We start from the raw sequence: 16021 nt of genomic DNA, 5'->3' as shown, positions 1-16021 counted from the left end.
ATTGCCTCTTCCTCTACTCAGCTTCCAGTAGTTATGCTTATACTCTCTAGGCAGGAATCTGGAGAATTCCTTTTGTGGAAATAAATTAGTGCACAATAGAAAAGACCTGCAGACATCGACATTTTGAGAGTCTTCCCAATCAAAGCTGCCACATCTCTGTCAACTTACCCTAGAGCTAAGTCTACCAGTCATCAGGCATCACCAGTGAACACAGAGCTTCTGGCCATAATTTTAGTGCCACTCTCAAATGTAAAAGACATTCTTGGATCATCAGATATTTGAGGAAATTCTCTAACTTGAAATACAAAGACCAAAACAAACATCCCTATGAAGAAAACTCAGAGACAACTGAGACAATGCAGAGAGCAGACACAACTTCAAATTTTCTCAGCAAGATAACTAAAAATATAGCACCCATTAAAAAAACAAATAAAAGGATGTCATTTTTTAAAGGAACATACAGAGAACAAAAGAGATCTCTTTGAAATAAAAAAAAATTAAAATTCATCAGAAGGATTCGAAGACCCTGGAAGCTGAGGAAAAGTTCCCAGAAGAAAAATAAAATGACAGAGTTGGAAGACAGAAGAATAAATAAAAGAAAATTAGAGTCTCGGTCCAGGAGGTCAGACATCCAAATAACAACATTTCCAGAAAGATAGAACAGAGAAATTGATGGGAGGCAATTATCAAAGAAAAAAATGCAAGAAAATTTCCCAGAACTGATGAACACGACTTTCTACTCTATAAGTTCCTAACACAATGAAAAACGAATCCACACTATAGCACCACACAATGATATTTTAGAACGCTAGTTTTTAAAAATCCTAAATCTTCCAGAGAAAGAAAATGAGTCTTTTGCTAGCAATCAGTGATCAAAAATATCAGACTTCACGATCTAGAATCTAAAAACGGTGGGTCAATGCCTTCAAAATTCTGAGGGAAAATGGTATCCAGCCTAGAATTCCATAACCAGCTAAACTATGAATCAAATATGAGGATAGAACAGAGATATTTTTGGACATGTAAGGTCTACAGACTGCTAGATTCATTCTTCTCTTCTTCCTGGCACATGGCTAGATTACATTTCCCAATAGCTCCTGTAGCTGGGGATGGCTACATGTCTAAGCTCTGGCCAGAGGACTGTAAAGGGAAGGAATATATATATAACTTCCATTTCATTTGCTTAAAAGAAAATTCCTGTTTCTTCATTTCTGCTCTTCCACCCTTCCCTTTGGCTAAAATGATGATGACATTGGAAAGCATGTGCTGAAGATGAGAGAACCACCTTCACCCTGGGTCCCTGAGCGACTGCTAGGGGCAGAGCTCCCACCATCCTATCATGAAGTCTATTTTATTTAAGTTTGTAATAAAGTTTATTTTATTTTTTAACTTGTTTATTTTTCAAAGTCACTTCTGGGGTGTTTTTGTTACAGCAGCTTAGAATTTCCCTAACAGTGCATAGGGCTTTAAAACAATTTCCTACTATGAATCCTCTGTCAGGAAGCTTCTAGAGAAAGTGCTGCACCAAAATGAGAAAATAAAATTAAGAAAGAAGAAGATAGGGATCTACAAGAGGGAAAAGGGAATCTCCAGAATGCTGGTAAAGGAAAATTGTAGGACCAGAGCTGGGCAGCAGACCTAACGAGCAACAAGTATTGATTGCAGGCAGACAGATGCTTCCAGATGGGATTTCTTAAGGGAAAAAGTGAAACTGGTAGATTGCCTCATGAGCAATTAAGAAGAAATTTTCACTTCTGGTGGAGGTTTGAGGGTGAATTAATATATATGAAGAAAACTAAGCAAATAAAAAGAGTCAGGCTATTATTAATACCTAGAAAAACAAAAATGTACAAGAAAGGGGAGTAATCATAATGTAATATATGACCCAACTATAAGTGTTACTTGTATAGCTATCATAATGCAAATACTAAATACTAATTTAATACAAAAAGTTTAATATCAACGTTTTGGAAGAATTGTGGGATAGAATATGAGATGTGTACGTGCAGGAGGAGATGTCTAAGAGTTAAATTCTCTTTTCATCTTTCAGAAGGAAGTCAATAAATTATGCCTAAAGCAGGAAAAAAACCCAACCGACAAACAAGGAATAGTAGTATAGAGTGTTATTTAGAAATATGAAGGTAAATGACAAAAGAAACTCTGGAGAGTAGGACTTGCGAGTGAGAAGCAGGAGAAAGTGGTCAGGGTCTGAAGATTTATTATAAGCCTTGTAGCATTCTTTCTTTTTCAGAACTATTTACATGCATTACCTAAAAAAAAAAAAATAAACAAGTGAGTGGGAGGTGAGAAGTGGAAACAGCAAATGTAGGGAACTCACTCAAGAAGGTGAGTGACGAAGGAGAATGGAGGGCAAGGCAGTGGCTGGGGAGTGATGTGGGTGAGGAAGATGCTAGGACGGATATTATTAAATCAATGTTTAGTCCAGGGACCTCTGTGATTCAATCTCTTGCGGAGCTTGCTAACAAACAGCTCTCAGCACTTCCCTCCCAAGCTTACTGAATCAGGATCTCTGGGGGCCAGAGCCCCAGAACCTAGGTTTTTAATAATTTCCCCGAGTGATACATATGCACACTAGACCAGAACTTGTTTGGATGCTGATGGGAAGGATCCAAGAAAGGTGGAGGCAGAAAGAACAGGAGAAGGAGAAATCCACTGAGAAGTTCCCTGAGATAGCAGGAGGGTGAGAAGGGATCCAGAATTCAGATGGAGGGGTTAATCCTTGCTAATTCATTGTAATGGAGTAGTGGGAAACGATGGGTTACTTTATAGATCCAGTAGTGGGAAAATGAAGAGGTGCCTGTCAGCTCTTGTTCTTTTTTTGTGAGGAAGATCAGCCCTGAGCTAACATCCATGCTAATCCTCCTCTTTTTGCTGAGGAAGACCGGCTCTGAGCTAACATCTATTGCCAATCCTCCTCCTTTTTTCCCCCTAAAGCGCCAGTAGATAGTTGTATGTCACAGTTGCACATCCTTCTAGTTGCTGTATGTGGGAGGAGGCCTCAGCATGGCCGGAGAAGCGAAGCGCACTTAACCGCTAAGCCATGGGGCCCGCCCAGCTCTTGTTCTTTTTTGTACTGAAATATTGTTTGTGTCTATCTTTCCCAGTAGACTGGGAGTTCCATGAGGGCAGGGACTGTGGCTTTTCATGCACCATTCTTCACCGTGGCTCAGCATGTAGCCGTGCCTGGCCCAGGGTAGGCGCTCCATAAGTGTTTGTTGATGACCTGTTCAGTCTGAGGTAATGAGTTCACTGTTTAAAATCTGAAGGATAGGACTGGAGTTAGGGATCAAGACAGGTGAGAGGAGGATTTGGAAGTCATTTGTAGGTAGAGATTAGTTGAAGCATTCAAGATAAAGGGGCTCACAAGAAGGGAGAAGATAAAGAAAGAACCTCGAAGAAAGGAGTGTTGGAGCAGAGTGAGGAAGCAAATCCAAAAAAGGATGCAAGAAACAGATATATTGGGGAAGGGGTGAAACACCCCAAATCCTCTACATCATGCAACTTAGATCTTTTCTTTCAACTCTGCACCTCCCTCTTCTGGATGTGTCATCCTACAGTAATGGCAAAGGAAAGAGACAAGCTGATTAACCTTGTCTCTAATAATTAAGGAAGAAAATTTGATATTGTAAGAAATCAAAGACAGGCGTCAACGGAACCAGCTCAGGCAGTCAGTTGGAATCAAACAGAAACCCTGATTCACTTCTCCCTCAAGCTGTTTTCTTTCATAACCACCACTGACTCCCCAGAGCCCTGGTTTCCCTGTGGTCAACCTCCAGTTTGTTTCTCTCAGGGGAATTCTGAGGGATGAAGCATGGATTTGAAATCAGGTAGCATTTGAGGAAGGAATATTTTTACTTAACTTTAGACTTAGAACCTGGATCTATACTGAAATTAAGGATGCTATTGGAACTAGGATGTTCCAGTTAAAAACAAAACATTTATGCAAGATACAATGGGATGTGAGACACTCCACTTGTGCTCATACTCACAGCTGGAGGAGAAGACTATGGGTTCACACAAAGGCAGCGTCAGAGGCATGGTCAATGGAGCTGGGTCAGTACTAGCTTGTGCAGAAATGAGAAAAAAGAGTGAACCATCTTTGCTTCTGGAAGAAGAGCCATGCCTGGGCTGGGCACCCCTATCTCCTTCAGATCTGTGGCCTCCATACCCCCTCCTTCGTTAACTGATAAGTCACTTACCCTGTCCCAGAAGTCCAAAGAGTAGCAGCAAAAGGAACCGGAAAGCAGGAGAGATTTTTCCTCTCCTCATCTTGAAATGATTCACATGGGAAGTTATCATCTGAATGCCTGGCTTCCAGAGGAAAAGTGGGCTGCAGAGACGGAGAGTCAAAGGGTATACCCCCCTAGGGCCTTGATGGAAAATGAAGTTACAAGAAGAGCACCGAAGTTCGGCCAGTGCCAGGGTAAGCCTCATGGGGCTGGGGGGAGTGGGGAGCTCCACAAATTGCTCCACGGTTTGACTTCCTAGTTTTCTTCTTTTTTCTTGTGAGCATATATAAGGCATTTATACCTGCTCTTGGGTAGAGGAGGCCAGAGCTTCCGGCCCTCCCTTCCCAGGGAGGGGCAACTCTGCCCTACGCTTTCTGCAGTTCAGGACTGGTTTGAGAGAGGTACCCTGTAGGAATCAAGGCGGAAGAGAGGGTCAAGTTGGCTGATCAGAGAATGCAGGCATGAGGAGAAGCACAGACTGAGGCCAAATGAGGGAATCAAACTTGTCAGGTGGAAGGGACCCACCCTTTGAACCAGAGATGATCTGAAACCTGTTTTCTTTGAGTATGCCTCGTTTCCAAAGCAGGCTTTTGTAGAAGAAGGAACAAGGAAGAGAAAAAAGGGAGCAAACGGATCTTAAAGGTCAATAGGTGTATTTTGGGGGGAAGCTGGGGATTTGGAAGGTATGAAGACCATTAGACACACTTGAGGTCTTCTCTAGAGTGTTCTTTCCTAGATGCAGGGCAGCATGTGGATTTGCAGTACTTTTGCTGGACTCTCCAAGAGTGAGGAAGGTGGACACTGAGTGAATCTCTCACTTCTAGTGTCAAATGGGGGTAAGTGGGGCCAGCACCACCAGTTTCCCAGGCCTATCTTGGGCAATCTCTTTGCGCATGGACCCGGGGTCCTAACTCACTAGGGTCCTTATTTCTAGGCTCACAACTAGCAGTGGGGTTGAAATTTACACCTTGTAACTCAGATGTGCAAGGAAAAAATGTAACCTGATTTGCTGTAACTGATCTGACTTAGTGCTTGAGCTCTTGTTCCCACCAATGGCAAGGAGGGCTGTGGTAAGGGATGAGGATATGGATTCAGCTTACCAAATGTTGACGATTCAATTTCATTCCCTCTTAAAAGAGTCTCTTTTGGAGTGTATACTGTATGGTTCCATTTATATGAAAGTCAAATACACAGAAAAGTCAATTGATGATGAGGAAGTCAAAATAGTGGCTACCTGTAGGGTGGCCTTGATGAGGAAAGGGCAGCAGAGAGCCTTCCGGGGCGAGAGGAATGCTGTACAGCAGGTTCTGGATGGTGGGTACATAAGTGTATGCATGATAAAATTCAATGACTTGAACACTTATGATGTGTCCACTTTGCACATTTTACTACATATATTTTAAGCCTCAATCTAAAAATTAAAAGCAACGAAAAAGAAAAACTTTTAAATGTCTCTTTTAGGTAAATATTCAGCCCATATGAAGTTCAATGCCCCCTCTCAAGGCTGTTTTTCCCCTTTGTAGGAGTCTCCCCTCCACTTTTTCTTTCCTGTATGTCCTCTGAGGGGAATTTATACCTCCTAATGGTGGTTTGAGAAAAGCACTCAGGTCTTTATTGTCTCTCTTGAGCTTCCTCTCATCCCTTCTGGTCATTGGGAGCCTGTGTTGGTGTTCAACAACTGTAAGACACAGTACTACTGTTGTCTCCATTATATAAATGAGGAAACTAAGTCACAGAGAAGTCAAGTAACTTGGCCAAACTCACAAAGCTGATAAGTGGCAGAGTCAGGAACTGAGCTAACAGGCCAGCTTCAGAGCCTGTGCTCTTAGCCATTGTAAAGAATGTGTCATGTGCAAACAGGGCTTCAAGTGTGGCTGCCCCCCTTCCTATCTTCTTTTTTTTTTTTTTTTTTTTGCAGGGAAAGGCTCACTCTGAGCTAACATCTGTTGCCAATCTTCCTCTTTTTTTCTTCTTTTTTTTCCCCAAAGTCCCAGTGCATGGTTGTATATCATAGTTGTACGTCCTTCTAGTTCTTCTATGTGAGCCGCCACCACAACCTGGCTACTGACAGATGAGTGGTGTGGTTCCGCAACCGGGAAACGAACCCCAGGCCACCGAAGTAGTAAGAGTGCTGAACTTTAACCACTAGGCCATCAGGGCTGGCTCCCACCTATCTTCTTCCAACCAGATTGTCTGTTCCCAGCCTCATCCTATATAGAAATTCTGGAGCTGTCATTGTTGGAAAGTACCTAAAGTATAAGCCCACAGAAGCTGCAGAGGCCCAGCCATGTGAAGTACAAAAAAACAGATGAAGTCATCAGAAGGCACAGGTCAGGAGAATTAATGAGTTAGAAGCAGGTGGTATGATTGAAGCTGATTGGTCAGAGATAATTTTTGGAGTGTCCATTTGGAGAGTCAGTTCTGATGATTCTGAGGGTAGAGAGCACAGGGGCTGAGGGCTTAGAGCTTTTGTTTGGTTCACAGAGTAAGAGATTAGTTGATCACAGTGTAAGGAATTTCAGGGACCAAGCACTTATGTAAACTAGACAGCTTGTAAACACATAACATTGATTTGAAATTCATCCTTGTACCTCTTGTGCTGAATGTTTTATTTAGGAAACGCTAGAGTTCCAGCTTCTCACTACCATGTCCCTCAACCTCACCATGTCCTGACTCAGATCTTCTCCAAATTGGCTGGACAAGAGGTCTTCTTTCTCTTTCTGATTTTATTTTATCCTCAATTCAAGCAGGGTTCTTGTTGTTACAAGGAGTCTCAAAGCTGCCGTCCCATGTGACATATGGTTTATCAGAAAATAAATAAAACAAAAAGAAACAAGATTTTCTGTGAAATACAGACATATATGATCAATGCCAATGACCCATCTTCCTACAAACTGGCCCCCCGATGGTGATAGTCGTCCTTAGAGTTTGGAGGTCAAGATCTCTCATGAGGTTGCTTAGCCTTCATCAAATATCTTGAAACACCATTTGTGTAGAAATGTCCTTATATGCTTGAGCAGCGACCTTCAATTTTTCTGCTCAAACACTCAAAAAGAATTGTGAAAAGCTATGTATCCCCTCATCTGTTTACATTTAATCTAACACTTAAATCATAAATTTAATAATTGCAAAGCATGTAATTTCTACCATATTGTAAATATAGACATTGAAATAGTAAAACAGTTTTACTACACTTTAAAATGTTTCAGATAGACTCTAAACACTGTAGCGTCTCGATATCCACCATTATTCTTTCTAACAGCATCTAAGCAAGTTCTTCCTCAACAGTCCAGAGTTTTCCATAGTTCCTTCTCCTCTGTGGACATTTTGCTTTCCCCACATTATTCTGCTATACTATTTTTTGCTTGAAAGATTTTTAGTGATCACCATGTCATGCTTCTCTGTACCAAAAGATATGTTGATAAACTTTTTAAAAATTTCCTGACTTGTAAGACTCTGTGTTAAATTTTGCAGTCCTCAATACCCTTTTGTTGAAAAGAAAATGCTTTTCCTATGCAATGTTGTTCCATATTTTTAAGAAAATATGAAACATTAATCTACCCAATATAAAAAATAATAAAATTTATGAAGTGCTGCCAAATGCAGAACTATTCTAAGGGCTTCACAGCAACCTCATGGAGTGGGTACTGTTATCGCCTTCATGTCTACAGATGAGCAAACTGTGACCCAGGAGAGTTAAGAAATTTGTGCAAGGGCTGGCCCCGTGGCTTAGCAGTTAAGTGCGCGCGCTCTGCTACTGGTGGCCCGGGTTTGGATCCCGGGCGCGCACCGGCGCACCGCTTCTCTGGCCATGCTGAGGCTGCGTCCCACATACAGCAACTAGAAGGATGTGCAACTATGACATACGACTATCTACTGGGGCTTTGGGGGGGTAGGAAAGGAGGAGGATTGGCAATAGATGTTAGCTCAGAGCCGGTCTTCCTCAGCAAAAAGAGGAGGATTAGCATGGATGTTAGCTCAGGGCTGATCTTCCTCTCAAAAAAAAAAGAAAGAAAGAAATTTGTGCAAGGTCACCCTTAGCTTAGATTTGAAACCAGGAATCCTAGTTCCTTAATCTGTGCTCTTAGTTGATGTGTCGTACGGCCCCTCTATATTCCTTTCATCTTAACGTGTAACATTAATCAGTTGGAAGTAAATGTGGAACTTATAACATCTTTCTCCTTGAAATCATTCAAAATATACAACCATGACCTAGACCAAGAAACTGGTGAATGAGACACTCTTTCTCCTTCCAGAGAATGGTGTACCACCCAGGGAAGTGTGTTTCATAGTAAGTTGCTATTTCCCAGTAAATATTTACAAATCTTGAATATTTTAAAATAGGCAGACAGAGAAGCTGGGTTGTCCTGCCGTAGGGCTTTCGCCTGGGTTAAATAAAGCACTGCCATCTTTATTATTTCTTACTGATGCTGTCTTTGCTCTACTTTCATGAGATACTCCCTCAGGAGGGAGGCATTCTTTGACAGGAGGTGGAAGAGAAGAGATTGTTGAACAGAAATTTTAATTACTTCTGCTACCTCACTCTATAATATATCTGAATAAATAAGATCTTAACATGTATCAAAATTACCAGTTTGTTACACTCCATTTAGTCCCTAACAGGAGTTTATGTGAAGCAAGGGAAAACATGAAGCCCTACCTTGGGTATGTGATGCCTAAATTAGAAGAGATTTTGAGTTGTCCCTTCATTTGCACCATAATAATATAGGCGCTAGAAAGAAAAATGTAGGTGCCCATAAAAAAGGAGTTAGAAAAGTGTAACTAGCCTGATGCTCTGACCACGGAGATCTTCTTAGACACATCAGTTTTAGGCAAAAACAATACATATGGAAGTGGAAGACCTGGAAAGTGATTCCCATAAAACATCCTACACCTGCGTAACACTCTTTAGAAAGTCTTCATGTACCTTTGAGAGTATGGAACAGACCCCATTTGAAGATCATTGCGCTAGACCAGCAGTGCAAAAACACAAGGTCTAGAAGGGGCAGCGCTTAACCCTGTCCACCTCCTGGACTTCCACTTGGGTCAAACATGCTTGTGAGCTGGGGCTTTGTCCACTTGAAACATGTGTCGCCCATGTAAATGTATTCCATGACAAAAGTTGAGTAATGATGCTTCCTAACTCTACATACATGCTCCAGTTGCTGGGAGTAGCGAGATATTCACAGCATAACCGTGTGAATTAACCACAGGCTAAATTACTCACCACGGTTTCCTCCCTTTTCATCATCCTCTATCTCACAGTGCCCATTGCTTTGAGTCATTTGTGTTTATTTTTGGAAATCAAAATTTTTACTTACATGATATGCCTGGTAATAATATTTTAATAGATTTATTGAGATATAATTTACATACCATAAAGTTCACCTGTTTAAAATAAAGAAGTCATCCTTTTGTATTTAAGTTATTGTATTTTATGCATTAAAAATCTTATTTGGGAAAGATGTCGAAAGACTTCACCAGACTGAAAAAGGAGTCCATGGCACCAAAAAAAATGTGAAGTCTCATTAGGAGGAAGGAGAGATAAATAGGCAGAGGACAGAGGATTTTTAGGGCAGTGAAAGTACTCTGTATGGTACTGTAATAACAGATACATGTCATTATATATTTGTCCAAACCCATAGAATGGGCAACACCAAGAGAGACCCTAATGTAAACTATGGACTCTGGGTGACAATGATGTGTCAATATAAGTTCATCATTTATAACAAATGCACCACTCTACTGGGGGATGTTGATAATGGGAGAGACTATACATGTGTTGGGGCAGGGAGTCTACAGGAAATCTCTGTACCTTGCTCTCAATTTTACTGTGAACCAAAAACTGCTCTAAAAATTAAAGTGGATTAAAAAAAAGGTAAAATAAAGAAGTCAATGGTTTTTAGTATATTTATAGAGTTGTAGTTAGTGAACACTTTCAATCTACAGGATCAAATCTTTCTTCTCTACTGTTCTTTGACTTCCTCTCATCCATCTCTTCCTTTTTCTCAGTTTTGAGCCTTATTATTCACATGTTAGTGGTCTTAATCTATCCTCCAAGTGTCTTCTATTTTCTGGGTGATTTTCATCTCTGTACTGTTGTGTCTACTTGAGTTATCTTCCCGCTTGCTCTTCCAGGTTACTAATTTTATTCTCAACAGTGGCCAACCTCTTCCAATTTGTCTATTACAATTTTAAACTTGAAAATGCATGTTTTACCATTTTTAATTATCTAAATGGATTCCTTGGCCTGGTCTTATTTATTGTCATGTTTTTCACACTACGATTTCCACAGTCCACAGAGGTGGGAGGCACCTTTTCAGGGTGTTCAATTCAGCTTCTCCTTCTGGTTGCTGGATCCCTTTAAGTAAGATGATGATGATGATGACGACGACGATGATAATGATGATCCCGCATAGGGTTTAGCATGGCCTCATTGATTCGGATCAACTGTTTGGTTTGCTGACATTTGAGAAACCCAATGAATGTTGAAAGGCAGGGCAGTTTCCACTGCTGTGAGTTGAAGTGAACCCCCCAACAAACTGCTAATTCTTTCCTGAGGGCTCTGTCCCATGTGAGAGTCCTCTCACTGCCTCATGGATTCAGAGCAACTCAACCCTCCAAAGTAGCTCCCCTTTGTCCTCCAAGACCTGTGAGATCAGGTAGCCTTCTCTCCTGGACCCATGAAAGGGAGATGTGCAGCGCCTCTGGGAGGGTAATTCATGACAATCTCTTTAAAATGTTTTACCCCAGATGTCTCTGCTGTGACCCTCTCGAAAGGTTAGACCTTAGCCAGAAATGTTAGGGCCAGAAAGTCTTTCCCTTGGTAAAACAGGAAGTACTTTCTCTCTGCTTCCACAGGAAGCACTCTGAGAGAAAGTGTCAACCAGCACCTTCATTCTGACAACTAGCCCAGGTCTGGAGCAAATGTAAATGCCCTGGAAACTGACTTGGAGTGAACATGCCCCCCCCCACGGCGCATGTACTTGCACCTCTCCACCTCGTCATGTCCTGGGTTCTCCATGTGCCACAGTGTAATCTCTATGGACCACAGGTCTAACCAATGAGCCCATAGAATCCTGGGACCTGCCCTCGCTTCTCATCTCTCCCAATTCAATTCTCCTGTCAATCTGTGTGAGTCTCTGAAACACAGTGGTCTTTGGGGCAAGAAGGATTAGAAAAAGGGGACAGATAAGAATGAGGTCTCTGAATTTGAATGCCAAGTGCATTACAGTATGGGGGTTCTCTCATACAACTGGAAAATTCAGCTCAGCACTGTAGACAAACACTCACGTGCACACACAGGTTCTCTTTGTCATATTTTGGATGTGTTTATTTCTTAGTAAAATGACCAATAGAGTCTCCTCTTTCCAGTGTCTGGTAAAAGCGAGAGGGGGGAAGTGTCTTCCTAAGGGCTGTCAGAGACCCAAACAAAGCTGAGAGGGGACTCCTGGGGACAAATGAAAGGACACTCAGGTTTCTGGTTCCCCAGGTCACCTTCCTCCATGAAGAATGTGGCACTCTGGCTGCAGGGGCTGCTCAGGGCCCGTCGTGACTCCCTGTCATCTCCATGGCTGTTGAAGATACTGGTCTCCTCCAGAACCAGTTACGGCTCCACCTAGGCCTGTGGTGGACTCCACGATTACCTCCAGAGCCCAGGCCAAGGTTGGGGCCGTGGGTGCGATAGACAGCTGTGTCAAGGACATTTCTCAGGGACAGGGAGTTTCTCTAGAAAAAGAAGGGTAAATCATTTCAGAATTGTATTCCCCTTCCCCAAGCCTTCTCTGTGGACTCCTTCTGGAATCTTCTCCCCCTTCATACCATCTCCATCACCTAGTGCTCCTTCCTCCAGGCTTTATTCCCTCTTGTGGCCCCCTTTTTCCACAAGTCAATAGTTTCTTCTGCACATTGATTGGCTTCTCTGTTTCTACCTTGCTATTTCTCTTTAGTAACTGTCTCCTGATCTTTCTTTCCTCCCTACCCACCCCCAACTTGGTGCCTGTATTATTCATATCCCATTTCCTTACGTTCCTCCTACTCCTTCCCCCAGGCACTTTCCCACATATTAGGCACTTACTACACAGAAGAAGAGCCCAGCAAAGAATCCTACGGCCACTACAACTGAGACCAGAGTGATGAGGAAGATTTCCCATGGCTTCAGAGACCCACTGGGCTTCACTTCATTCACAGGAGTAGTAGCACTTGTGCTAATTCTATTGGAAGTTGGGTGCATTCCAGTTGGAGGTATGTTAGAGCCTTCTGTGGTTGCACTGGATCCAGTGTTGGTGGCTATGCTGGTCACACTGGAGGTCACACTGGATCCAGTGTTGACAGGTGTGCTGGTCCCTGCAGAGGTTGTGCTGGATCCAATATTGGAGGCTGTGCTGGACCCACTGGAGGTCATGCTGGATCCAGTGTTGACAGGTGTGCTGGTTCCTCCAGAGGTCATGCTGGATCCAGCATTGGAGGCTGTGCTAGTCCCACTGGAGGTCACACTGGATCCATTGTTGGAGGCTGTACTGATCCCATCAGAGGTTGCGCTGGATCCAGTGTTGATAGGTGTGCTGGTTCCTCTGGAGGTTGTGCTGGATCCAGTATTGGAGGCTGTGCTGTTCCCACTGGGGTTCACACTAGATCCAGTGTTGGAGGCTGTACTGGCCCCACTGGAGGTCACACTGGATCCAGTGTTGGAGGTTGTACTGGTCCCATTGGAGGTTGTGACGGATCCGGTGTTGACAGGTGTGCTGGTTCCTCCAGAGGTCATGCTGGATCCAGTATTGGAGGCTGTGCTGGTCCCATTGGCAGTCACACTGGATCCATTGTTGGAGGCTGTACTGGTCCCACTGGAGGCTGCACTGAATCCAGTGATGACAGTTGTGCTACTATTACTGAAGGTTATGCCTGATGATAATCATAAATGATGACAAATATATTGAGCATATATACTTTCTGCTCAATGCTTGGTTAAATTCATTACATGAATAATTTTATTTAATGCTCACTACAGCCCTATGAAACAGATACTATTATTATCACCAGCTAAGACGAAGAAATTGAGGCTTAGAAATGTTGACACTTGCCCAAGTTTATACAGCTAGTAAGTAGTAGAACAGGAATTTGAACCCAGGCTACTGAACCTGCACATTTAGTGACGATGCTAAGTCACCATCCCCACCCACCCCAAAACCAGGGTTACATGACCTAGTTTCGCTGGTAGATAAGCTTATTCCATATTCTGCTGTACAAGATCTAATACAGATAGAAAGTATCACAAAAGAACTGTAGGACCCAGGTGAAACTAGTATATATTGATTGATTGATTCTTAAAGTAGTATTGCTCACTTCTTGGAAAATATTTCTCAGAATGTTATTCAGAAAACACCTACATTAGAATCACCTGGGGAGCTTGTTGAACATAAAGATTCCTAGCCAAACCATTCCAAACTAAACAAATCAGAGTTTGAGGTGGGGCACAAGTATCTGCCTCTTCAACAAGGGGGCCAGGTGATTCTATACGCATGAAAGTTCCAGGGGCTCCTGATCACTATGGCAGAGGCTGGAGAAAAACAAACTATATGTAGTTTAAATGTGTAAGATCTCCCAGGATTAGGGGCTACAAATCAAGATTTACAGATATAGAGAAGCTTTTCAACCTTCGTGGAGGTACAGCTGGAGCCAAGGTTATGCCTACTTTTTCCCCCTCACTACCCTGAAGGACAAAGGCACTCAGCCTCTTCAGAGTCTATATTTATCTCCTTTTTGGCTCATTTTACTACTAATTGGGACATAGGTGCCTATCACTTCGCCCTGCACATGTATATTTTTTCCTTAGTCTTATTTGAACTAACATAGGATTTGAGTTTAGCTCTATTTTGCAAAGCCACCCCAAAAATCTACAATAGGGTATAAATTGAGGTGAAGGTCAGAAACATGAGTAAAACTAAATAAAAAATGAGATGACCAAGAATAGGGGTGACATGTGAAAGAGGGAGTGGATTTGATCTGGGAAGTTTTGGAGAACAGAATAGATAAATCAAAATTATAGGAAGGTTAATTTTGATTCAAAATGATTAATTCTTTAAGAAGTCATGTTTTCTGGTTATGCAATAGGAGATGGGGTGTGGAAATAGACTCTTGAATCCTATTCTCCTTGGTCTGAGGCTGACTTAGGCTGATATTGAATCAGAGGTAGGAACAGGAGAGAAATTAAGTTTGTAGAACATAGAAGAGTGATATCTTTAAAAACAGTCAACTCTTCTTGTCCTTAATATTTAACCCCCCAGCCATATCACACAGGTTATTACCATTTTATAGATGCAGAAACTGAGGCACAGAGAAATTAAACAACTCACCCAAAGTACACAGGCAACAGATGGAGCCATGATTCATACGTCAGCAATCTGAGACCAGAGTCCACAGTCTAAATCACTGTGCTCTGACTGTCTCCCAGGTGATACATTATTAGACTGAGCGATTGGAGTAAAGCGATGATCCTCACTCTATGGAGGAGAACTAGAGCTAGTCCTAGTAGTGGTCATCATCTCCCCAAATCCTTCTAAGGTTCTCAACCACCCACTTTTAAAGAAAATCACTCACCATCTTCTAAAAGTAGGAGATGTAGCAGTAACCAATATCTAAGGAGAATGTTTCCCTTCTGCATCTCGATGTGCGTCTTTGTGGCTGGCAAGCAGGATGCCTGGATCCAAGATGTGGCCAAGACCTAGAAGGCAAAGAACAGGATTCTTAAGAAAAGAGAGTTCAAGGGGAAGAGATAAAAGCTGGAGTTTCTGGGAGCTTGGGTTTCCTATACGTGTTCTTGGGAAGAACCTTTAGCCTGGGGAGGTAGGAGGCTGGACACCTGGGTTCCTTAGGCTTCCTCCATGTGATGCTGTCGCTTTCTTTATCATGGAAGAGCTGCAGGGGCCTTTATAGCTTCAATGGGTTGGGGAGGGGTTAGGAAGTTGACTTGTTCTTCTGCCAAATGTGAGCAAGTAGCAAAACAATACTGAGCCTGAGAAGGAATAGACTGGGGGTGAAAAGGAAGGTCAGAAAGGAGAATGACATGATTACATCAGGCAGGGCACTGGGCTGGGATGGAGCAAGAAGTAGAAAGGGATAAGAAGATCAAGGTTGTCAGAGTGGAAGGGACCCACCCTCTGAGGAGGGGATGGGGCCAGAAACCTGTTCTACTTCAAGACTTTTGTTTCCTGGTCAGGAAGTCCTGTGTGCCTGCTTTAGCATGGAAGAAGCCCTAATGGACTGAGCTAAGTGGGCAGGACCCCACATCTCTCAAGCAAACAGAAATATGAGACCCAAAAGAGAACAATAACTAGGGATCTTGGCTCCTGGGCTATGCGCAGAAGACAGATGGAGCATTCCTGTGTATGCAGTAGGCCCTCAACAATGCACACTGAGTGAATAGAGGAAGAGAGATCCAGGGGTTAAGGAAGCCATCTGTGGGGTCTCTGGGGCATGGAGGCTGACTGTATGGGGAAAGGGTTGAATGTGCAGGAACAAGCCACCAGTCAGACTCAGAACAGGTGAAGGGGTCATATAGGGCCCCCTCCTGACCCTCAACCATAGGAGTTCCCCTCTTGTCTGTTTTCAGAGGAATTCATAGGAGCTTTTCCACTCTGGGATCCTTCAATGTTCCTCCTCATCTGCCTTAAGGAAGCGTCTCTCGGTAGGGTGTACCATAAGCACCACATTAGAAGATGTCAAGTCTGTTGAGGGAGGGAGATATAAAGTCCGAGTCCTCTAGGAGCTTCAAG

General features: G+C 42.8%; 1 protein-coding gene across 1 annotated transcript; it reads right to left on the bottom strand.

Annotated features, from left to right (window-relative positions):
• Window positions 1-11727: 11727 nt before the first annotated feature.
• Window positions 11728-14910, bottom strand: MUC21 (mucin 21, cell surface associated). Its single transcript, XM_087437858.1, has 3 exons — window positions 14843-14910; window positions 12328-13138; window positions 11728-11978 (listed from the first exon to the last, which is right to left on the bottom strand). The coding sequence occupies exons 1-3, from the start codon at window positions 14908-14910 to the stop codon at window positions 11790-11792; spliced, it is 1068 nt and encodes a 355-aa protein (XP_087293984.1). The 3' UTR covers window positions 11728-11789.
• Window positions 14911-16021: the final 1111 nt, after the last annotated feature.

This window comes from Ceratotherium simum, chromosome 13, assembly GCF_057802395.1.
Source record: "Ceratotherium simum simum isolate JZ-2026a chromosome 13, ASM5780239v1, whole genome shotgun sequence".
NCBI classification, from domain to species: Eukaryota; Metazoa; Chordata; class Mammalia; order Perissodactyla; family Rhinocerotidae; genus Ceratotherium; species Ceratotherium simum.
Note: the sequence above shows the minus strand (reverse complement) of the source record. Positions and strands in the feature narration are given on the sequence as shown.